The sequence below is a fragment of the Microtus pennsylvanicus genome, chromosome 22, assembly GCF_037038515.1.
Source record: "Microtus pennsylvanicus isolate mMicPen1 chromosome 22, mMicPen1.hap1, whole genome shotgun sequence".
Lineage (NCBI taxonomy): Eukaryota > Metazoa > Chordata > Mammalia > Rodentia > Cricetidae > Microtus > Microtus pennsylvanicus.
The window spans coordinates 34,364,161-34,389,692 of NC_134600.1; the positions used below are offsets into that span (position 1 = coordinate 34,364,161).

The 25,532-nt window shown below is 44.9% G+C and overlaps 1 protein-coding gene across 3 annotated transcripts in view; it reads left to right on the forward strand.

Annotated features, from left to right (window-relative positions):
- Window positions 1-25,532, forward strand: part of Gsap (gamma-secretase activating protein) — an 84,826-nt gene that overhangs the window by 22,518 nt on the left and 36,776 nt on the right. For all 3 annotated transcript variants that reach the window (XM_075956317.1, XM_075956316.1, XM_075956318.1), the window contains exons 6-16: window positions 5,190-5,278; window positions 7,100-7,166; window positions 8,890-8,939; window positions 13,585-13,689; window positions 14,162-14,221; window positions 16,522-16,565; window positions 17,554-17,639; window positions 21,661-21,738; window positions 22,830-22,907; window positions 24,683-24,775; window positions 24,883-25,103. In XM_075956317.1, the coding sequence (XP_075812432.1) occupies window positions 5,190-5,278; window positions 7,100-7,166; window positions 8,890-8,939; window positions 13,585-13,689; window positions 14,162-14,221; window positions 16,522-16,565; window positions 17,554-17,639; window positions 21,661-21,738; window positions 22,830-22,907; window positions 24,683-24,775; window positions 24,883-25,103 (971 nt within the window). The remainder of the gene's footprint in view (window positions 1-5,189; window positions 5,279-7,099; window positions 7,167-8,889; window positions 8,940-13,584; window positions 13,690-14,161; window positions 14,222-16,521; window positions 16,566-17,553; window positions 17,640-21,660; window positions 21,739-22,829; window positions 22,908-24,682; window positions 24,776-24,882; window positions 25,104-25,532) is intronic.

Consider the following 25,532-nt stretch of genomic DNA (forward strand, 5'->3'; position numbering starts at 1 on the left):
AGTGGGTATCGGGGAGAGGAAGGAAACCATCCCCCGTTTCCAGTCTGAGAAAGAAATGATTTTGAGGTGCCTTCAAGCAGGTTAAGACACAAGGTGGCCACTAATGTTCTAATGTTTCATGTCTACTGTGCTTGTGGCCTTAGGGTACCATCCCCACTCCTCGGGTAGACTTCTCACGGTTAGAGTGGACCTGTCCCCTGAGGTCACTTCTGGCCTTAGTTTGGGTTTCATTAGGAACAGCGTCTGAAGCAGAGAATCTGGTGTTTTGGGTTTATGCAGGACATGGAAACCCTCCTGGGGCATGGTTAAAGAGGCAGCGGAAAGAAGGGGACGTGAGTTGCATTTCTGACCGAGCAGGACTGGACTAGATGGTGTAGATTCACTGTTTGCAGAGACTGATGAGGACAGTGAGCTCAGGTGGGGTGGAGGAAAGGGAAGTCAGAGGAAATGGAGGTGAGCCGCAGGGTGTTTGTCTTCCTAGGAGAGACCACCAGAAAGACCTGGTCTACACTGTGAGCCAAAGGGAATCATGTGGGCTAAGGATGCATCTGGACATAAAAAACAGATCTGTCAAGATTACTTCTGGATTTGATTTGCACATGAGAAAGAGAACAAGTTGAGAATGACTCAACCTTTTATTTTTTATTTTTGTTAGAACAAGTGTGCGTGTGTGTGTGTTTGGTTTTGTGCATTCTTAGTTTGAGAAGTAGGGATCTGAATGAGTCAGAAGTTGAGGGGAGCTGCCTTTGAGAATCACCAGTTCAGAAATGGGCTTGGCTTAGTGGTACATCCCTTGTTGTCCCAGACCTTGGCGTAGATGTAGGAAGATCCAGAGTTCAGAGTCATCCTCAGCTGAAGAATGATTTCAAGGCTAGCCTGGGGGATACAGGAAACCCTGTCTCAGAATACCCTTCACCCTAAAAAAGAGATTTCAGAAATGATGTAACCAGAAAATACTATAGAATATGTCACGTTTTGTCCTTTGAACAGATATTTTGGAAAGATTTCTTTTGTCTGCTTGGAATGGTTACATCATTTTATTTAAGGAAAGTAAGTTTTTGAAAAGTTTTCTTTAACATTCTATTGTTTAAAATGAGCTTTTTTTTCCATTGCAAAAGAAACAAACTGTAACATATTTCAAGTAAAAGTTTCTCTGTTCCCATACTTTACAATCAACTTTTACCAGTAACGTCCCTCCTTGGCCATAGTATAGGTAATGTTTAAAAAATGATAATGACCTTCCATAAGAAGAGGCCCAGGCTGAACTCTATGTCTTCCTTTGTTACTAGAGACAATAGATTCTCCTTGGGCAGCAAGTGGGGTGGACCCCACTGTCATCAAGACTTCCCAGAGCCTCCATACCGTTAGGGACAGATAAATAAGTGTTTCACAGAGCTGTGATTTGGCTCAAGAGCTCCACTGTGAAGTATGTGGCATGTCACTGAGAAACACTCCTGTTAGTGTTAGTGACTCCCACCCCTGTGGTAGCTGTCCTAATTAAATTCCTGGCCCGTGTTGAACCAGACAGGGGCGGTTAGTGGAGAAAGATAAAGAAAGCTTAAATGATAGTTGGTTATTTTTTTTATTTAAATATGTAAATTCATGCTGTGAAAGACAATCTAGGGTGATTCTCTATTTTTCCTTAGAGTCTCCCCAAACTGTGGGTTTTTTATGCAGTTAGAACATGTGAATTTTTATATGAGATAATTGGCTGTCCTTTTGTGTTATCTGATACAGTAATTCAGTCGTATATTTAAAATAGACATTAGTAGGAAAATTTGCTCTCCCCTCTTGTTCTCGCTTTTTGCAGGCTATTTTTATTCTATTTTCTTCTTGACTGTCTTTGACACCGGTGTCCCTCTTACTCCTGAAGCCACGCTTTAGGCGCCGAGCAGATAGATTTCCAGGGTCCCTCACTATCAGTGTGGCACTGTCTGTAGTCAGCAGAGAAAGGAGTTTCAGTTGAGGATTGTCCAAACCAGACGGGCCTGTGCATGTGTTGTGCGGGAATTCTTTTGACTGTTAGTTGATATGGGAAGACCCATCACCCTGTGGGCAACACCGTTTCCTGGGTGAGTTGTTCTGGGCTGCATAAGGAAGTGAGTTAGCCATGAGCCTGTGATTCAGCAAGCAGCCTTCTTTAAGCTTTAGTTCTGCTTCCTGCCCCAACTTCCCTCAGTGACGGACTGTGACCTAGGTGTGTAAGCCAAACCAAAACAAACCCAAAACAACAACAACCCAAAACAAACAAGCAAAAAAAAAAATCCCCAACCTTTCCTCCCTTAAGTCACTTTCGGTCAGAGCAACATCTTTGCATCTCAGTCAACAGGAACACAGCCTTCTTAAACTGATGTCCTGTCCTGTCCCTGGGCTCCTGGTTCTGTGTTGGGTCATAAACCAAGAGTATCATTACACATTTTACCTGTGAAATTACACTCATGATTCAACATGTCTTGCTTTCCAAGTGACTGGTGTGCTCAGGAGGATAGGTGTGCGTGCGTGGAGTGTGAATGTGTGTGTGTGGGGGGGGGACAGAATTTACTATCAGTGCCTTTTACTGCTCTCTGTCTCTCTCTGTCTGAGACAGGATCTCTCAGTGAACCCAGAGCTCACGGATGTGGCCAGTGAGCTAGCTGGATCTGCTTGTCTCCACTCTGGAGTTAGGTGGACACACTGCCATGTTTGGCTGTTTTATGTGATGTCTGGAGTCTGAACTCAAGTCATCCTGCTTGTGAAGCAAGTGCTTTCCCCACTGAACCCTTTCCCCAATCCCTCAAGGCATTTTCTTAGTTCCTAATAATAACGTTTATCTATCTGTCATTGATAGAAATGAATACCCAACAGGTCTCTAACAAGCTGTTTGAGAAAGCATTGCTAGGTCTTAAGAGCAAACCTGCCAAGCTCTGGGCAAGGTGGTAAATGAAACTGCCTCAAAGGAGGGGGAAAAAATCCAAAACAGAAAAATTAAAGACACTAGATAAAATGAACTTAAAAGAAAGAAAACCTTTCACGAAACAAAAAAAAACAAACAAAACCATTGTCACGAGACTCGGTGGATAGCCCAACATCCTAGAAGCTGTGAGGCAGGAGACTCATTCCAAACTCCAGGGCAGAATCAGAAGCACGCCCTCCCAAGTAAAACAAAGTAAACACCCCTGGAATCCCAGCATTCCCGAGGTGCAGGATGCGGGACTAAGGATCTGAGGCCATCCTCAGAGATGCTGAGTTGAAGATCGTCAGCCTGGGCTGCTTGAGATCTCTCAGCAAAGAGAAGCAACGGGAAGCACAAGCATCCACCTCCAGATGAGGAATTCAGAGCTGCTTGAGATCTCTCAGCAAAGAGAAGCAACGGGAAGCACAAGCATCCACCTCCAGATGAGGAATTCAGAGGTGGCCCCGGGGTCCACAGGATGCTCTCCCTGGAGATTGTCTGCCTCGCCATCTCCGGTCCAGCAGACAGTCTCAGCAAGGCTTCCAGAGCTTCGGGGAGTCTGGCGGTGCGGGAGGCTGCAGGTCTTGCAGTAAAAGCAGTTGTGACCTCTGACCCACAAGGCTCTCCTGCCTCGCCTGTGGCAGTGGGGGCGGAGGGTGAGGAGTGTGGGGGCGCTGAGTCCTCGAGTTCCCTGAGCCCCGAGTGTCAGCCCTTGGACACAGGTGCAGTGAGCTGCTCAGCTTGCTCTTCCTTGAGGTGGAGCCTACAGGCCAGGACCTTGCCAGCCTCCCTGCCTTTTAGCTCTAGGACAGCAGCTGGACTTGCTGTCCTCCTAGCCCAGGAATCTCCCATTATGACTGCCCCTTGGTTTGGGAATTTCCCCCTCTGGTGATCATTAGAGACATTTGTATAGAAAGACCCAGGACTAATTTGTTAGGTCATATCCCGGAAACTGGTTCATGTACCAGGTCACTCTTAAGAACTGAAAAGTGATTGTTTCCAGACGGCTGTGTGATCCCCAAATCGTGCGTTAATATTCTCAGTACAGCAATCGAGAGAGAACCTGAGTATATTAGAGTTATAAGAACTCGACCACACTCTTGGGAATGGGTACCTTTGACCTATGTTTGGATGGCTGTGGTAAACCCTTTCCAGCCCCTGGCCACGAGCTTACTTCTAATTGCATTTATGACATTTTGCTCCAATGTGACCCCAGGACCTAAGGCAGCTGTTGACAGTGCTGTTCCATTGCTCCGGGGAAAACCGGAGTGTGCTGCTGATAGGCACAGTCAGCCATGACACATACGCTTGAGAATCTCTCTACTTTCACACCCAGGCTGCCACATGCTGGAGAACTGAACAGACCTTGGGTAGGGCTGTGCTGATGTAGACTAAGAAGGCAGAGGGTCTATGAAACCGTGCTAAAAATGGTCTCACTACAGGTGCACCGACCTGGCTTCTGCTTCATTGCGGATCTTTATCTGCTCGATATTTATTTTTCCTTCCTGGTAATGAAAACTAAGACCTCCCACATCCTTGTCATTTGCCCTATCGCTGAGTTACATGCCTGTGGCCCCAGTTCTGAGTTTGAGAAATGTCAACCTGATGCAATGAGGAACAAGCGTTCAAATCCCAGCTGCGCTGATTTGCAAAGATGCTGTCTGGGGAAAAGGGCGGCTGTTGGGGTCAGCATGGTGTGTCAGTCAGGGCTGCAGGGGTTGCATCTGTGCAGGGGAAAGGGCTGCTGTTGGGGTCAGCGTGGTGTGTCAGTCAGGGCTGCAGGGGTTGCATCTGTGCAGGGGAAAGGGCAGCTGTTGCGGTCAGCGTGGCTGCTCCTGTGTTAGTCAGGGCTGCAGGGATTGCATCTTGCTTCAGAAACCATTTGGATTGTAAACAGGGTGCTTCTCTTCCTCCAGGTCTGCTGCCGCTGTAAGGCACAGAAAGGTTTCCCTTTTAATGTGGTCATTCTGTGACTGGCTCAAATGCAGCTTCTCTTAGGTGTATGAGGTGGTGGAAGGCAGGTTGATCCTTTTGTTTAGAGCCCCTGGACCACCACATATCCCCAAAGAAAGGTGCTGGGGACTCAAATTACAATTTAGTGTCACCTCAAGAGCCATTATGATGCTGGTAGAGTTGTTCTCCTAATCCACGGCTGGTGTAAGCTGAGACATCCAGCATTCTTTCTCGTGGTGGCTTGAGAAAAAAAAAATGCGTGCTATCCCAGTTGTTATGACTGTGATCCTCCTTGTCTATGCAGGGTCAAAGTGCTTAACGTTGCTGGTTGAAATCCATCCTGTCAACCACGAGAAGGTTTTGAAAGCGGTGGATAGCTGTATCTGGGTACAGGTAAGTAAACCATCTATTACGGGTCTCGTTAATTGGAAGGTGTGGCCCCTGGGGAGAGAGGTACCTGTTCACAACGCACACAATAGCTCATTTAATCCTCTAAGCAGCTCCAGATGTGAAGGCTTAAGCATCAATGTTTCCCTCGTCAACACGGGCTGCGCCGGCTCTGCTATGCCAGATAGTAAGGCAATGTTTTCACACGATAAACCATAAAATATTAAAGTAACTCTGTGGTAAGCTTTGGAGTTGTTTATTTTACACATCCACCTGGTTGACAGAGCGATTATCTGGTTAACGGCAGTAGATTCCTGACTTTTGCAACACTGTGGGTTGCTACCGAAGCACTCGTGGACAGTGTGGGTGAACAAGTCATTTTTCATTGGAAGATTCCACACTTTGCAATTCAAAATGAACATTTGTGGCCCTTGACCAGGCATTGGCTGAGCAGGTGAGTCATCTGCTGGCACATCCCTAGCTCAGATGATACCCTGCCTTTCTCCGGGCACGTTAAAGGGATGGTTATTCCACCCATGTCTTTAGCACGGCTTCTGGAGATGGTCCTTTGTTCCTGAGGGGCACCCCTTGACCAGGTCACAGACCTGTCCGCCTGGGTTAGCTCTCCTGGAGGAGACGGACACATTTTGCCTAGGCATGTCGTTCTCTGAAGGGACAGCTCCTTGCTTTGAAGCTCTGAGCTCTACTGTCACGAGTACGGTGCTGCCCACCTCAGACCTTCCCAGCCCCACTGTGCAGGGCATCTCATCTGTGCACACTCTAGAAGTCATTCATAACGAGCCCTGTATTGTTTCTGAAGCCGAAGCCTATATTGCTGTCTATGATGTGGGGTTATTGCTGAGAAGAATGTCATGTAGTTAATGGTTTGCTTTCCGGTTCTAGGAGTTCAACATGATTACTTAAGGAAGTTAGTCTGCTCTCCTTCTGACCTGTTATGTAAAATAAAGGCAACGATAATAGACAGGCCGGTATCTGTGAAGTTAAGTCATACACATACATAGTTATGACCTTTTATAATGTTTTCCATTTGGGGGTCCCAGGGAACAACATTTACTGGTAACTCCTAGTAAATTGCTTTTCATGCTGTAAAATGAAGCTGTCTGTCACTTTTTAGATGATGAAAGATTGAGCATTGACCCCCATCTCTTGCCACTTCTCCTTCATCATCACAGTTAACAGAGTCAACCGTGCACTGGGGGCAGAGCCGCAGTGGAGAGCATGCTGTGGCAAAGCTTCTCTTCCCAGTGACAGCTAGCCTAACTCTGAGCCTTGTAAACCTTCAGCCATGGCCGCATCACGACTCCCTGTTCTTTCTTGGAAAGTCCCTGGTTACATGCTTCTTTGTCTCTCAGATGTGGGAGCCTGGAAATTGCAGCCGGGACTGTTTTCATGGTTCCCAATTATATACTAGGTTTAGTTTCACAATAAATATACTGGCCGCCCTTTGGCTCTGCGTGAGATACAACATATTGTATACATGTCATTTGCATTGCTTCTGATTGGCTGCACGATCAAATATTCCAAACAGGAAACATCATCCCTGGAGGTATCTTCCTCTTTGCCTTATGCTCAAAAGATTGGTGATAATGTACCTAGTACCAATCTCCCCCCCAGAAAACTGAGATCCTCAGAGCTTCCTCCCTCTACTTGCTTGACCTTTGACATATGTACTTGTGATTCCCCTAAAATATCCTGTGGTTCTCAGTTCCTTGTCTGGGATGCAGCCGTAACCATGGCCAAGCAACTACTGAAGTATCCGTGTAAGCTAAATAGTGGCTTATGATTTTTATAATTCCCTTCCCACAGTTCCTCTACCTACACGTTGAAGGCCGTCTTCTGCAGAACCACCTCTTACTGATTTCAGAAGAGAAATGTAAGTGTGTCTTTGGATAATGGATAGGCGGTGTGCGCACAGTCAGTCTCCTAGCGAAACCTGAAGACTGGTTAAACCGCTAGATATCTTTACCATTGCCCAGCGTCTGCTAACCTCTGTTGTCCACCGGAGACCTAGAATTCCTTTTCCTTCCCCAGCCCTTTCTTTAACCCCCACTCAGTTTCCTTGTCTTGGGAAAGGAATACCTTGTGCATGCACAAACCGGTAGAACAGTTACACTGTTTCCTTTAAGATGCCTGTCTGTGGGAGCGGATGGCTGTGGTCCGAGCGTAAGCGGCTTGGATGGAGAGAAGGAACGGAAGAAGGCTTGGTCGCTAGAAGAATTCCAGGGCAGATCTAAAGTACACAGTAGCATGACCCAACTCAAGTAGAAATGGTGCAAGAGGTCATGGCCTTTCGAGATGCTTTCAGTTTCGGGAAGGAGTACAGAGAAAAATCCATTAATACTTACGAACAAGCAGTCTTTCGTGTTGTGAGGTGAAACTGGGTTCTCTTACGTTTGGAAGAGCAGGTTGCATTATATTTGTATTTAGTTCCTGCGTTTCGGGTCAGTTTTTGGTACCGTGTTTTGTCTTGGCAGTTAGAGCCAACAGAATATAGATTGTTACTGTTACTACAAGTTGAATAAAAGTAGTACAGCTTTTGTTCATGTGATGTAGCCCCTAAAAATGCCTCTTATGTGTGTGCATATATATGTAATTTGTATATATAGATATACTTATATTAATACATATATGTATTGGGAAATTAGAGGTAAATGCACTAATGAGGCTCTCATTAGTCTTATCTAAGATGGAAGATACAAGAGTAGCAAGCACTTGTAGAGGAAAGCAAGCAACAAGAGCCAGGTGATTCCTGGATTAGAACACTGAAGTAAGAGTGAACAAGGGTCAGGAAGGTCACTGTCAAGGGGACAGTGGGTCAGGAAGGTCACTGTTAGGGAGACTGTGGGTCAGGAAGCTCACTGTTAGGGGGACAGTGGGTCAGGAAGCTCGCTGTCAGGGGGACAGTGGGTCAGGAAGCTCACTGTCAGGGGGACAGTGGGTCAGGAAGCTCACTGTCAGGGGGACAGTGGGTCAGGAAGCTCACTGTCAGGGGGACAGTGGGTCAGGAAGCTCACTGTCAGGGGGACTGTGGGTCAGGAAGCTCGCTGTCAGGGGGACAGTGGGTCAGGAAGCTCACTGTCAGGGGGACTGTGGGTCAGGAAGGTCACTGTCAGGGGGACTGTGGGTCAGGAAGCTCACTGTCAGGGGGACTGTGGGTCAGGAAGCTCACTGTCAGGGGGACTGTGGGTCAGGAAGGTCACTGTCAGGGGGATGGTGGGTCAGGAAGCTCACTGTCAGGGGGACTGTGGGTCAGGAAGCTCACTGTCAGGGGGACTGTGGGTCAGGAAGGTCACTGTCAGGGGGACTGTGGGTCAGGAAGGTCACTGTTAGGGAGACTGTGGGTCAGGAAGCTCACTGTCAGGGGGATGGTGGGTCAGGAAGCTCACTGTCAGGGGGACTGTGGGTCAGGAAGCTCACTGTCAGGGGGACTGTGGGTCAGGAAGCTCACTGTCAGGGGGACTGTGGGTCTGTAAGTATTGTGGGATCCCTGTGCATGATAGCATACTTTTCTACTGCTCCACAACTATTATAAAACAATTCTTTGTTTTTTCCCGAATGGTAAAATATCTATTTTTCCTTTGGTTTATATTTTTCAGATATTGAGCAGTTTCATATCCAGATCGCCAGAGAAGATGGGAACAGAGTGGTAAGGATTGACATCCTTTTCCTTCTTCTTTCTTCTTCATTCAGAAGAGAGATCTGCCTCTAGACTTATGAGCACAGATGAACCCCATTGACCTGTGAAGTAGAACAAAGACGTGTGGAGGAGTTAGTGACCCCCCCAACCTCACACCCAGTGGGCCCCCAGTCTCTCCACAGTCTTGCTTGCTGGTGCAAACCTGTCCAAGTTTAGATACGCACATAGGGGAAACTGCTTTTATCAAGTAGAATCATAACATAATACATTTAATCTCTGCCTTTGTGTTTGCTGTTTGACTTATTGGATCAGGAGGATATAGGTTAGTAAGTAGAAAAGTGACTAATTGTATTTCTCTAATTTTTAACATATAAACATTGCAAATAGGACCGTGACTTCCGTGTCCCTCCACTCCCCTTTTGTCTGGCATGTGTCCTTTCACATCTTCTCCATGTTTATCAGCTCATGTCGATTCCACGTTTATCTCCACAAACCCTGCTTGGTCTATTATTAACTCGCTGTGTAATTATCTAGAAGCTAGCTAGAATAGCTTCGATGTGTCTTCTGAGGAAGTGCATGCCAGCTCTCGGCATGGCGTCTGTGATGTTTCAGCCATTCTGTGTTTGGACCTTAGCATGTTGAACTTTGCTTACACCTTCACATGTCGGTACGGTCACTTCTTTGGATTCTCAGATTTGGATGACTGGGTTGATGGGATGTGCACTTAGTAACTTTCGGGAGGGTTTGCTAGTTGCGTCTCACAAAACTAGTTTTACAAGCAAAGTGTGAGGGTATCAGGTAAAGTCACCTTTAACGCTTCCCAATTTCATGGGTGTGAACTGATATCTTACTGCCGTATTAATCTATATTTTTTACTGTTTTTTCAATTTGGGCATCTTCTCTGTGTACTGGCTATTTAAATTTGCTATTAAGAAAATTTATTGATTATATCCTTGTCTGTTTTTCTACTTGGTGTTCTATAACTTTAGATATAGCATAGATATTGAAATGGTTTTACTCATTGTTTAGTCTGTATAAGAGAACTTTTAATTTTTACACTTATTTGTTGTGATTTGTGATATGTGTGCTTGTGTGCATTGTGTGCACATGATAGTGCATACGTGTGCATATGAGTCTTTGTGTATGCGTGTGCACGAATGCGAATGTATATGTGTGTGTGCACGTGAGTGTGCGTTCATGCATGAGTGTGAGTATATATGTGTGTGGGCAAGTATGTATGTGCGTGTGAGTGTATGTGTGTTTGAATGTGACTAGTGTGTGCGTGTGTGAATGCATGTGTGCATGTGTGTGCGTGTATGATTGCATGTGTGCATGTGTGTGCTTGTGTGTGCATACGTGTGTGTATGAATACATGTGTGTGCTTGTGTATGCATACGTGTGTGTATGAATGCATGTGTGCATGCGTGTGTGTATGAATGCATGTGTGTATGTGTGTGCATGTATGAATGCATGTGTGTGCTTGTGTGTGCATACGTGTGTGTATGAATGCATGTGTGCATGTGTGTGCTTGTGTGTGCATACGTGTGTGTATGAATGCATGTGTGCACGTGTGTGCTTGCATGTGTGTGTGACATGTCATGGGATGAGTATGGAGATCAGAGAACTTTTACCCTGTGGATTCCAGGGATCAAATTCAGGTTGTAAGGCTCGGTGGCAGGGATCTTTACCTAACAGCCCTCAAAATAATCTTCCTCTGAGAATGTGGATGTTTCTCTGAAGACGTTAAAGTTATATGAACGAAACAGAAGTGACATTTACTAACCATGTAGCTACCATTGAAAGCCTCTGGAAACCGAGCAGGCCGTGTGGGTGTGGCCCTGGCTGGTGGTGACCCACAGAGGAGGGGCAGTGTTTGGATCCCGACGACAGCTATGAGAACTTGGAGGAGGAAGTTCAGCATGCATATAGATGGGAATGAGCAGGGGCTGAAGAAAGTGCCGGATCATTGGGAGTGAGGGGAGGGGCTCCTTCTGGCTGCCCAGACAGCGTCCTGCTGACGAAGATGGCCCAGCTTTAGTGTTTGGGAGTGAGGGGAGGGGCTCCTTCCGGCTGCCCAGACAGCGTCCTGCTGACGAAGATGGCCCAGCTTTAGTGTTTCCCCATCCTCTGGTGCCCCTCTTGGGCACCACTTCTGCCCACACAGAAGGCTTTAGCAATGGCTTCTTGTAAGGGTGTTCGATTCCCCCTGTTTGCCACAACATCCTTAGGTGAGGGAGGTGGCGCTGTGGCTCCGTCTTCTAAAGGACAAACGGAGTGATGTCACCCCAGAGGGACACAGTGGATATTTTAACGTGCTCAGCCAGAATCTGACGCTCATCTTGTCGTCGTATGGCTTTGGCTGGAAAGATTCCCAAACCTGTTCCCCCAAACCAGAATTCATACGCGTAGAGACGGTGTGGATATGGAGGATACAGAAGGCGCTCTAAGATCTTTGGCATCACTTCCCACGGCCTAGTGGCTGTGGACCCAGCAGAGGAAGAAACAGAGCTGGGTGGGCCCTGTGCTTTTTGCTCTCACCTCAAGTTCCTGCTAGCATCGGAGAACTTCCTTTCTGGGTAGAGACGGTTCAGGCGTGAATCTGTACCGTCCCGAGGGCTCCTCATCCAGAGGGCTCCTTGCCTGGTCCAGCTCAGGGTCAAGAGGTTTTGTTTTACGGTTTGGTGCCTGCTTGGTAGGTACCTCGAGGAGAATGACTTGGCCCTGGAATTTCACATGCGAGGCCACCAAGTCAGATCCCTTGCCCTGAGAAAGTAAATTCTGCTTTGTTTTTTTTTCTTTGTTTTTCTTTTGGGTCTTGGTTTTGTCTTTCAGTCTGGCAGGGAACCTGAGCTCCTCCTACTTCAGTGTTCTGAGAACTGGTGTTTCGGGCATGGCCCACCAAACCCAGTGCTGGTATCAAGTAAATTCCTTGTGAGCACACATGTGTATGTGTGTGCAGTGTGTGTGTGTGTTTGTGTGTGTGTGCATGCATGTGTATACTGATGTGTGTTTGTATGTTCATGCTGGTGTGTGTGTTCATGTATGTAAGTGTGTATATATGCTAGTGTGTGTGCATGCATGTGTATACTGATGTGTGTTTGTATGTTCATGCTTAGTGTGCGTTCATGTATGTATGTGTGTATATATGCTAGTGTGTGTGTGCCTGCATGTGTATACTGATGTGTGTTTGTATGTTCATGCTTAGTGTGTGTTCATGTATGTATGTGTGTATATATGCTAGTGTGTGTGCATGCATGTGTATACTGATGTGTGTTTGTATGTTCATGCTTAGTGTGTGTGTTCATGTATGTATGTGTGTATATATGCTAGTGTGTGTGCATGCATGTGTATACCGATGTGTGTTTGTATGTTCTTGCTGGTGTGTGTGTGTTTACGTATGTATGTGTGTATATATGCGTGTGTGTGTTTGTATGTGTGTGTGTGTGTGTGTAGGCCAGAAGTCAAACTTGGGTATGATTCCTCAGATACCATCCACCTTCTATCTTGAGACAGGGTCTCTCACTGGCCTGGGGCTTCCTATTAGGATACACTGGGCAAGCAGCTGGTCTCAGAGAACCTCCTGTCTGTGTCTCCCAGTCCTGGAATTACAAGCACTGTGCCTGTCTTTCTCTGTGGGTCTGGGGGTCAACCTTAGGGTCTCTCATGCTTACAACACAGCATTTTACCAACCGAGCCATTGCCCATGCCCTGGAAAGCGAATTCTTAGCCCCTTCTTTGAAGCCATTGGAAAATCTGCTGCTCTGTGAAAGAAAGTTCTAGTAAAATGCCAGGTGCTGGGACTCGGTTCTGGTGAACTAACTTCACAACCTAATCTAACATCTCTGGGCCTCATTTTTCCCCTTGAGTTCACTATGTAGCAAGTAATGATTTTAAGCTTCTAATCGTCCCATGTGCCGGCAACACACTCATGTGCCGGAAACTCACTTATGTGCTAGGAACACACCCATGTGCCGGCAACACACTCACTCATGTGCCGGGAACACACTCATGTGCTGAAAACACACCCATGTGCTGGGAACACACCCATGTTCTTTGAGTTTAAACAAACGCTTTGCATCAATATATTCTTAATGTACTCTTATTTCGTCTTCCTTCATCTATTGAAGCAGTCCTTAGATAATATTAAATTTTAGAACCACTCAAGGCACGCGTCAGCAGAGGTCCCTGGAGGTGTGCATGCTCACTGGGACAGTTGTAGTGCTAAGGTGTAACTATAGAAGCGCACAACGCCCCACAGGAACACACAGCCAAGGAACTTTGCTTTTGTATGGGGATTCTGAGGTTTTGGTCAAAACTCAAAATCCTAGTTAGCTCTTGACGGCTAAGAGTCAAGCATTGCTGACGGGTAGGCAATGCCACCCATCACCCCCGTGGAGCACGTTCTGTTAGTACAGACGTTTGTGGAAGGCGTGGCCTCTGTCAACCTGCCTGTTACGCTAAGAAGAACAGAGCACAGGGTACTGGGATGAGGCGATGACGCCTTAAATATTCTATAGGAAAACTATGTATGTTGCGGGGGTGGGGTATTTACTAATGTACGGGTATTTACGTGTATCATAGGGAAAGCGTGTGCATAAATAATGATTTAGGTTGTCATTTTTAAAAATACTTATAAAATCATTTTTTACTCTAGGTAATTAGAAATTCTATCCACCTCCCAAGAGACAGAATAGCTGAAGATTTTGTTTGGGCTCAATGGGATATGTCAGAGCAGAGATTATACTACATTGAACTGGAGGTAAGGGTCAGCCCATTGGTACCTGTTTCTATAGAAACAGTATAATTTTGACATCATTACTTTAACAATGTGTGCCTTTAATATGTTTGAGGTTTATTTTTTTTTTATTTCATGCTTATGGGTATTTCACCTGCATGTACATCTATGTGCCATGTATGTATAGAGCTTGCAGAGGCTAGAAGAGAATGTTGGGTCCCCTGGGGCTGAGTTACTGGTGGTTGTGAGCTACCATGTGTGTGCCAGGAACCTAACCCAGGTCCTCTAGAAGAGCAACCAGTGCTCTTACTCCCTGAGGCATTTCTCTAGCCTGTGCTATAGGTTTTTAATAACTACATTGTCATTAATTGGAACTGCCAATGGAGATTTATTAAAGACAACACACAGGTTTTGTTTTTATGGCTTCTTGACTGCTTTTTCTCTTCCGCTTTTTTTTAATTTTTGGAGATAAGGTGTCAAGCATTTTCTTTTCTAGAAATCAAAGAGTGTCTTGAAATGCATCCAGTTTTGGGAGGACGAAGGCTTTAATTTAATGGTAAGTAGGTAGAATGATCTGCCCAGGAAATTTTACTAGAGTTGAAACCATAAGCAAAACTTTTGATATTTTGATATTGTGCCAGTCACTTGCATGATCCAATAACTTGGTTTCTGCTGTTTTGAGGCTGCATCTCTCTGACAGATGCACAGTTGATGCAGGAGCAGAGGACAACATGCACGGGGTGGGGAGCTTTTAAAGCACCTGCACTAAGAGGGGCTTAGAGGAAGGTGATAGTTGTGAACCAGAGTAGACTGCACTAAGTGGTTGCAAGTTGTTTGACTCAAAAGGAAACATGACTAGAATGGGTTTGAGGATGAGGAAGGGGGTCAGTCAGAGTGTACAGTTTAGTAAGTGTCTAGCGTCTGTCTGTCTATGGTAAGGCACTACACCGCTTTATCTGGGACGGAGAGTATTTCCTTTCTGAGGACCAATACTGTTATCAAGCACATATTGGTTTCACACTAAAAAAGACTTTCTTATCTTTCCTGCCCCCTTTTTAGTTCACCCACTCCAAAAGACACCCCAGGCTTCCTTCCGTCCATGACTGTCTGTCCTGTGAATGGTTGTTGCTGTTAATTGTCCTCCTGCATAACTGTCCATGACAGTCATTTAAGGCACAGTTGGCCGTGTAGGCAGGAAGCATGCACTAAATGTGTCTGTAAACTCCAGAGCATCCTCAGTAGACTCCCTGCCCTGTGGGTTTTGGGCTCACCCTTGGAGAAGATGCCCAAGTGGTCCCTTTATCACCAGACCAGCCGAGCACTGGCAGCTGGCTTTGCATTTCACAACTGTTATCATGTAATGCCATTTTTTTTACTCATTTTTTTGAGGTTATAATATAGTTACAAAATTTCTCCCTTCCCTTTCCTCCCTCCAAACCCTGCCAATACCCCTCCCCATTCTCCTCCAAATTCATGGCTTCTTCTTTCATTAATTCTTATTTATGCAGATATGAATATGCGTATACGTGTCTGTGTAATGTTACTTATTGTATGCACATATAGCTATGTGTACACATGTTTGTGTAATGTTACTTATACACGTATATGGCTATGTGTACATATTTGCATATGCGTGTATGACTATGGATACACATTTGTATATGCATGTATGACTATAGGTACACATTTGTATATGCATGTATGACTATGTGTACACATTTGTATATGCATGTATGACTATGTGTACACATTTGCATATGCATGTATGACTATAGGTACACATTTGTATATGCATGTATGACTATGTGTACACATTTGTATATGCATGTATGATTATGTGCACACATTTGCATATGCATGTATGATTATGTGTACACATTTGTATATGTATGAATGACTATGTGTACACATTTGCATATGCATGTATGATTATGTGTACACATTTGTATATGCATGTATGATTATGTGCACACATTTGCATATGCATGTATGATTATGTGTACACATTTGTATATGTATGAATGACTATGTGTACACATTTGTATATGCATGTATGATTATGTGTACACATTTGTATATGCATGTATGACTATGTGTACACATTTGTATATGCATGTATGACTATGTGTACACATTTGTATATGCATGTATGACTATGTGTACACATTTGCATATGCATGTATGGCTATGTGTACACATTTGCATATGCATGTATGATTATGTGTGCACATTTGCATATGCATGTATGGCTATGTGTACACATTTGTATACACATGTATGGCTATATGCACACATTTGTTTATGCATGTATGACTATGTGTACACATTTGTTCATGTATGTATGGCTATGTGTACACATTTGTATATGCATGTATGACTATAGGTACACATTTGTATATGCATGTATGACTATAGGTACACATTTGTATATGCATGTATGACTATATGTACACATTTGTATACGTATGTATGGCTATGTGTACACATTTGTATACGTATGTATGACTATGTGTACACATTTGTATATGCATGTATGACTATAGGTACACATTTGTATATGCATGTATGACTATGTGTACACATTTGTATATGCATGTATGACTATAGGTACACATTTGTATATGCATGTATGACTACGTGTACACATTTGTATATGTATGTATGATTATGTGTACACATTTGTATATGTATGTGTGGCTATGTGTACACATTTGTTCATGTATGTATGGCTATGTGAATGCTATTTGCATGATTTCAGAGCTGGCCATTTGTCACTGGACAGTCAATGGATACACTCTTCTCTGGGGAAGACCTGTAATGTCATTTTTAATGCTGATATCCTCATTTTTTTGGCAGTTTGAAATGCTCTTGGACATATCATTGAGTGGCTTAAGATTTAAGTAAGTTACCCACAGGATATTAAATTTCATAGACATTTGTAAGTAACAAAATGATGATATCTTTTCCTAGTTGTGATAGTAGATACTGGAATGTCTGATATTTTGTGCATCTATTTTAGGATTTGTTTTATTTTTATTTTACATGTGTCTATGTTTAGCCTGTGTATATATCTGTGCACCATGTTTTTACAATGTTTGCAGAGGTCAGAAGAGGGCGTCAGATCCCCTGTACCTGGAGTTACAGAAGGTTGTGAGCTGCCATGTGGGTGCTGGGCATCAAACCTAGGTCCTGTTGAAGAGCAGCCAGTGCTCTTAATATCTGACCACTAATCTGCCTAGCCCCCTGTGCATCTATTATTAGTGTTCCCATTCTTTACAGAATATAGGTTGACTTATCAGTGGATTCAGGATTACATGTACAAAGCCAACTGTGATGATTTCCTTAGCCATGTATTTCTTTAGGGCACCTGCTTTTACTTATATGTATGGAAGCGCTTATCTCCCTGTGAGTAAGCGGAAGGTTCTCTGAGTCAGCCCGAATGCATTTAGCTCACACATCAAATGCTTTTTTACTGCCGGCAAGATCCCAGGTAAACCCACTTGTAACTCAGCCCGGTTTCTTGCTTTGTTTCTTTCTGTTTTCCTCTTTACACAAAAGGCAAGATTTTTCTTTTTGGAGAGTATTTTATGTGTAGTAAAAAGCAAAAGCATTTGAAAAAAATAAGACAAAATAGAGTACATCAAAGGTCAGAAGAAAAACAAAAGTCTCCCAAAGTTAGAGTAACGGCAGCCCTAAACTGTTCAGTTTCTCCTCGGCTTTGGTTAAACATACGTGGATGTTTAATTGTGCCTATTTATGACAACAGAGTGTTGAAATATATCAACAGCGTTTTTCTGCGTCTGCGAGTGTGCCGTAGTGGTTATAGCGTGAATGAGGAGAACACCTCTTTACATGCATTCAATAATTTCTGTTCCTTTATAACCTTAGGTTTGTCAACTTTGGATATGACTATCATCAAGACCAAGAGAAATCATGGAACCAGCCTTCTCTTTGCATTTTTACCAGCCACACAGGTAGAATCGGGATTATCCTTACCGTTTTTAATTAACTTGAATTCTATACAAACTGCAGATATTTATTGTTCTACTATGTGAAGCCCCAAATATGAACTACATCAGCCACGTTATTAGACAATGAAATGGATATTGTGTGTACATTCATAATTACCTTCTCCACTATGATTTTACCCCTTTGTCACTGAGCAGGGAACTTAGGGCTCACAGCTAATGGCAGAAGGGGAGTGACTCCTCTGTCCTTCCACTATGATTCCATACATATTTGTATTAAGGAGAAAAGCCACCACTAACAGGGTGATTAATCAAGCACTCTTAACTACCAAATTATCTCTCCAGTCTCCTATGCTAAGTTTAGTCAACACAGTGCAGAGCAAACATGACCTGACCTTTAGTAGAGGTTTCTCTTGGTGAAGATTTTATACATTTCATAAGTGCACACGTAATATTCAAATAGAACCATGATGAATGTCGTGAATGAGTATTACGGGAAGCTGGGAGAACTTACGGTGAATTTTTAATGGGAGATAGAGTTTTCAATATGTTCTGGCTTAATAGGTCATCTCTGTTTCTCCCTCTCTCCTGGTCGTTCCGTTCCCCTTCTCCTTTAGTCCTGAAAAGTACTCCTTTCCTTCCCCATTCCTGCACAATGTGCGGGAATGGGGACATTGTTTATCCTATGGGTCCTGGTCTTCCTGAGCCACACATGTCCCCCACCAACCAGTCCCGGTGACGTCAAAGCCTGTGCTACTTCAGCTGGAAACTGTGAACGTTTCCCACTGTGAATGATGAGCAGCGAGCAGGGGTGGAGAGGAGAGGGGCCGCCGGAGACAGGTGACAATGTCGGCAGGGATAGATGAAGCGGGTAGGGCCTTGCAGACCATGAAAGCTTTTAGATTTTATTCTAAGATTTATAAAACGTCATAGAAGACTTTGTCTTATCACAATTATGTTCATACTTCTCAAGCATATAAAATAATAAAAATATAATGAAGACCTCTATGTCTTGTTTAATCATATAATTTTCAGTGTGTAGAGGCAGGTAAAGTCATAGACACTCAAGAGAGAGGCAGCAGCAGGAAGTAGACACAGGACTTAGGGTTTTTATACAGACTGATGTTTTGCCATGTGCCTAGAGTCCCCTGGAACTGGAGTTACAGACTGTTGTGAGCTGCCATGTGGGTGCGGAGAATTGAACCCTGGTCCTCTGGAAGAGCAGTCAGTGCTGTTAATGGCTGAGCCATCTCTCCAGCCCCGGGATTGTTTTTTTTAAAAGTCCAGTTGTTTAAGTGGGATGGAGAGGGTAGGTCCTTCCCTGCCTGTCACCACCTCAGCTTTACTTCTCCATGGAATTTCCCTTTCTGTTTTATTCAGAGGAACTCGATATGAACAGCAGCAGCCATAACTTACAAATGGTTACTACAACTTGTTTAATAACATACTGAGTTCATCTGGCACGAGACCTAGAATGTCTCCCTTTCTTGGCGATGCCCAAGGGGGTAGAAAATGGGCCTTGTTCTTCACAGTCTTCTTTGCAGTAGAAAAAGTAAGTCTGTTTTAAGAGTGATTAAAACAAGCTGCAGAAGCATTTTTTGTTGTTTTTTTTTTTTTTTTTTGCGTTCCAGGTTGCCTGTTTCCATTTTTTTTTCCCCAATTAGGTTTTAAAAAGATGTCTTGCCTTTGTGGTTAAAATAAATAAGAGTGTGGGGTGGCTAGGCAAGTTGGCGAGAGAATCCAGCCTATAGGCCAGAGTAAATACCAGATGGTTCATTTAGCACACTGCAGAAATGGCAGTGAGATGGCCTTAGCAGAGGAACTGTACGTGTGGTGAGCTTCAGGCTCTCCGTTTTGGAGCGAGCCGCTTCGCATGCAATTTCTTGCCATGGAATTAGCAGCTTGCAAATGGGAGGAGTTCTGTGATCTGGACTAGCGGGTAATTTTGTAGGCCATACCATTCAGCTGTTTGCTGTTTAGGTGGAATGGAGCCGTGGTTTTCCGGTTTGGGGAGGTTTCTGGACCGAACTTCCCTTTCTAGGCTCCCCATCACGGCCTTTCCCCACTGAGGTCTTTTCCAGTAAAGTAATATTAGAGAAAGGTGCAAAATTGCCTAATCTGAGTGTAGCTCCTCCGGGATAGTGTGGGTCTGACTGGGCCTTGAAACCTGGAAACACGGGTTGAGAAAGGGACATGGGATGGATTCAGGGCCCTGCGCATGCCCTGTTTACTTCTCCTTTCCGAGAAGATGGTGACTTGATGATCTTGACGGCCGTCCATCACTCCTAGGGCCTCGAAGCTTCTGTGTCTCCTCAGCATTGGATTTACGCTCTTGAAAGCTTCCTCGACCTGCATTTCCCTGCCCCAGGAAGTGAGCTGAGTACCTTCCAAGGCACGGAAGGCTAAAATCTGAGTGATGGGTGTTCTCCTGAGATTTAACGGAGGGCAAAGTCCTCTCGCTAGTGTAAGGCCACTTGTGAGCCAACTTACGAGTTTGTGCAAACACTTCTAGTGTATCTGTCACAGAAGGAGGCCAAACAAAAATCACTGAAAAGAAAAACATCACCTCCGCATCTGCTGGTCAGCGCTGACTAGGCAGTATGGTTAGACCGTCATGGAGGCGTAAGTTAGCTGCCCGGCTTCTGAGCACCACTTCCTGGGAGGTAGCCAGTGGCGGGTGCCGAACCTACTGCTCGCTCTTATGATGGCAAGTTCTCAGAATTAGACCAGCGTGGGAGCATTCCATAGAGCCCCTTCATAGCTGATCCAGTGAGATGATTTCCTTGGAAAACTTGTCTGTAATAGTTCTCATTGTCCCAATGATTCCCAGAGGTGAGCCAATGTGGAGATGTTATCTTCATCGCTGACGAGTATTTACTAAAAGTCTCTGGATATTACATTAAGAGTGTGTTTTGGTTTTTCGAACTGTGACTTCCTGCAACTTATAAATAGCAGCCAAACTGTTCTGGAATAATAATAATAATAACAGCTAACTTTCAGAGTCAGAGGTAAGCATTTTTTGCCAGAGATTTATATAGATTATTTGATTCTCACATATGAGCCTTAAGAAATAATTTCTATATATTTTTTAAATATACAGACGAAGAAACTGAGGCTTAGAGAATTAACTGCCAAATTAGTGTGCTCTATAAACCAAGAGCTTGGGAGACAGAGGGACAAGGTCCCAGGCAAAGCTGGCCCAATGTCAGAATGAATTCTGGACCCACTGGGCTGTACTGAAAAACTCTGTTAAAACAAAGCAAAACTGGATTCGGGATGCTTGGCCAGGAGAGTTTATTTTAGACTCTGAAAGAGTCTAAAACATGAAACACTTGCGGTTTGGGCATTTTTAATGAGGGATTCTCAACCGGATCAGTTTGAGCAGCAAGTCTTTGTTTGTAGGTAACTGACATTAGCTACTAGAAATAATACAGCGTTTTACAGACTGAGAGAGATGGGGAGGCTAGTGGCGGTGGAAATGGCATGCTAGGTGTTCACCCTTGACGTGGGCCAAAGCCGCCAGGCACCCAGCCTTGATGAGTATGGCCTCACATATTGTATGTATTTACCCCCATTCCTCATAGGAAAGGTCCATAATCTGCATGTCAATCTTGCTTACAAATATCGGATGTCTTCTATTAAAAAACACAGTTTGGATAGCTGGAGTCCGGAGCTCTGAGAGGTGGTGGGAGGGGCCGGCCAGGTGGAATGACAGACAGTGTGTGCACATTCATCAGAGTTTCAGGAAGGTGGGGCTCCTTCCAGGCTCCTGCAGTTCCCTGTGTAGAGGAATGGGTGTCTGTTCACTTCCCACCGTCCCCAGCCTGCCCAGTGCACAGCCAACAGCCGGATGACAAATGCTGATTTCAGATGTCAAGGCAACTTTTACTATGACTTTGTGAGTCTGGGATGATGGATGAAGTAAGATGGGAAGGGACACCCAGAAACAGAAGCAGGTGAATAACAACGTGTGAAATGTATTGTGTAGATGGGTTTAAATGTTATTAAATACTTTCTTTTTTCCTAGGGGGCTTGTGTGTGTGTTATAGCCCAAAGTTCGACTCTGGGGAAGAAGTCACATACTCGGTGTTTTATCTTCATAAAGGTACTTTCTAGTTTGGTCTCTTCGACTTTTACCTTTCACTTTTTCCAAACAGCAACAAATTGGATAAATGGCGAACATCTTAACACTTACCAAACAATTTTTATCAGTTTACTTTATGATTAACTGTGTGGTTATGTTTTATGAAAAATTTTATTAACGGTAACTAGTAAGATAGGTGACTTTTGCACTACATATTTTTATACCAGCGTGTGGCTTATTCTAAACTATAGACCATTTCTAAAGAATGCATTTTCCAAAGTGTATTGGTTTGACATTTTAGTTATTAATCTAACTCTGTTTTTGGTTCTCTGTGATTTTGGTGCCTGTCCTGGAACTAGCTCTTGTAGACCAGGCTGGTCTCAAACTCACAGAGATCCGCCTGCCTCTGCTTCCCAAGTGCTGGGATTAAAGGCGTGCGCCACCACCGCCCGGCTTGAAATTTTTTTTAAAGATGGAATTTCCATTCCAGACCTCAAGTCTTTTATGCCAAGCCACAAAGAAGTTTAGAATCCCGCAGTAGTGCCTGATGTTATAGGGTGTTAGAAATCAAGGCAGAGATGTTTATGGGTTTTTTTTTTTAATGGAACATCTAAGGTAACTTCAGTACTCAGTGTAGACATATTCTTAAGCAGTGGAAGCTTGTGCAAGACATTTTTTGTGTGTGTTTCTAATAATTGATATAATGATTCCAGCCAGCACAAACACTGAGTCAGAAGAGCAGACCAAGAGTTTCATAGGCGGCTTAATCTCCTTATAGCTAGACGTGGGTCTGTGACCTGCAGAACCCTTAGAAGGTTGGTAAAAACCGTAGCGTGTAGGAACGAGCGGATACGACCTCCTTCTTAGATCACTGAGTAGACCCCATGCACCCTCCCGCCTACACAAGCCAGGGTTTCTGCCTGGGCTGGGACATCTGCTCTACTGTGACTGCTCTCACAATGGTCCACATTAGTGGCGTTTGGAGAGAGAGGTACCATGACTTCTAGAAGCCAGCAGGCGCTTGCCTGGTTACTAAAGGTTGAGACTGTTACACAGTGTGAGGTCAATACGAGCCTCATTTAACTCTCTGGCTTCTCGCTCTTCATCTGCAGGATACAGAAAGACCTTCACTGCCGCTCCTGGGAGTGCTGGCTCACACGCGACAGAGGGCATTACTTTCCTCAGCCTCGGTGGGTATCCTGGTTTGCTTTTCTCTTGCTGCGGTAAAGATGACCGAAAGCAACTTGGGGGGAAAGACTATTTTAGCTTAAACTCCCAGGTAATAGTCTATCATCACCGAGGACAGAAGCAGCATAATCCTCCTGTTCCCAGGCTGGAGTTCAGAAATCGGAAAGGTGCGCTGAGAAACGAAAGTCAGGCAACGGGCAGGACTGGCTCCTTCCGCAGAGTCTGAGGAGAAAATCACATCCTCCTCGTCCAGCATCTAGTTTCTCTCCCTTTGTTTTGGAGCTGTGCGGTCACTTTCAGCAGGCAAACTCCTCTCTCCCTCCTCTGAACAACGTTTTGACCACACCGAGTTGCTGGGGTAATCCAGGATTATTTCCTCATCTCAAGGTCCCAATCACGTGTGCACCAGCGGCCGTTCATCAGAAAGTTGATCTCGGGCAGATAGGATAGCCTGAAGCGCAAGGGCTCTTGATCTTGACCCAAGTTCAATCCCAGGATGGAAGACTCCTGCAAGTTGTTCTCAATATGAAAACCCCCAAACAAATAAAATACTGTGGTAAAAGTGTTATAATGGACACAGTTACTGGCTCCACAGATCAGTGCACAAGCAAGAGCCATCATTGGCCCCGTCAGGTAGCTGCAGACATTTTGGGTGAAGCACTAACATTTTATGGCAGATTGTCCTGCACACTGAGGGCTGGAAAACACCTAGAACCCACTAAGAAATGTTAGTAGGAATCTCACACCTTATCCCAATGATCGTGTGTTTCTACTACACCTTACTGTATTTTCAAATGTCCTCTTGCCTGGGACATAGCACCACCATGACACACCGGCTAAGCAGTTGTGTGTAGAGCTAACACAGATCACTGGATCCCCTTTCTACCAGGTCGGTCTAAACAGTTTCTCTCATTTGCTACAATAGGATTGCCACAATGTTAAGTGCTTTGCAATTCTTTACTGTTACTTTGTTCCTGTCTTCTGAAAGGATAATTTAATTGGTTGGAGTTTTATATCCCTCCACCCTTCCCTTCCTATGGGTACTTCCACAGAAGAGATTAGCTCGTACCCCATAGAGGAGGGAGACCAGCTAGCTGACAGAACATGGAAGTTTCTTTTATGAAATTCACTACTCTGTGTTTCTGAGACCCTAGGAGCCTGTTTTTATACTGTGTGTCAGTTTAGGTACACATGTTCTGATTGTGCAAAGATCTGTGGTATAGGGACTGGGAAGGGGCCAACTCTAGGAGCTAGGTATACAGGAAAGCCAAAGGCTGCTGCACAGAGTGCCAAGGGTCCCAGAGAGGCGCTCTCGATAAATACCAATCCTAAAATTTCCTAAACGAAATGATGACGGTGAGCGAGACAGTACATCTCACGGCTTCTTCAAGCCGTCAGACGATGAAGACAATCCCATCGCAAGCTGTTCCCAGCACACCACCTTAAAGAGTCAGGCCTGTTGCTTGATATTTTCACTCTAATTCCTTTCCAGTTCACTTAGATTCACAGAAAGCTACGGTTGACTCAGAAACAAAACTATAGGCATGAACAATACAACCCAGAGTTAGCGTACAAAGAGACAAAGTCAGTCAGATCTGCCTACTCAGGCGATAACTGGCGTCAATCCAATCTTTTGCTACTGGTAATAAACAAATAAATAATAATAAATAAATAATAAGTCCCGTTTTGCTGTGTGCAGAGTAAAGCGGGGTCCCTGGTTTATCTGCACCTAGATAGACTGTCACAGGTGGATGACTCTGGTCTCTCTTTCCTGTAGGCTGCCTCGTGGCTGTTTATTTCCCTGGTCATTTCCTCCACTTACTTAACGTTCAGCACCCAGACTTCACCTGCCACAGTCTGTTTCTGACAGGTATGATGTTTCCCGCGGCCTCCTCAGGGTTGTTCTGTCTTCAGCAGAAGTCTGGGTCAGAGAGGGTCTCTTATTCCATGACCTACTTTGGTTGTTCGTGTTGCTAGGAAACAGCGAAATGGCTGCCGTGCTACCTCCTGGTCCCTTGCGGTTTCTGCCGGGGTCCCTGGTTCTGGACTGCTCCTCCGGGAAGGTCTACAGAGCAGCCCTGGACCAGTCCTTCTTGATGTGGTTCCTATGGAACTCCGCCCACCTAGACTGCGAGAAGATGGCCGCATTGCACTGCGTGCTCTCCTGTGCGCAAGACCCAGGTTTCCAGGACGACCAGGTGAGACGCTAGCACGGGCTCACACACTGGCGGCGGACAACACTAAATGTACTTACTTGCTGCTTCAAGATGGTCAGCAGTTGTGTTTGCTCAGCAGCAGTGTCTTTCCTTGGACGTGCTCCTCCTTGGTGCTGCGTTTCTGGTGCTTTCTCTGCCAGACCAAGGGCCGGGAAGGTGCATCATCTATCGGGCCGGGAAGGTGCATCATCTATCGGGCCGGGAAGGTGCATCTACCGGGCCGGGAAGGTGCATCTATGGGGCCCGGAAGGTGCATCTACAGGGCTGGAAAGGTGTGTCTACGGAGCTGGAAAGGTGCGCCTATCAGGTTGCTGAGTGCAATTGTTCCCTTCATCCGTCATTTCACGGTCCATGACTTCCATTAACTTACATCAACTCGGACTTAATCCATGAGAAATCCCCTAAAGAAGC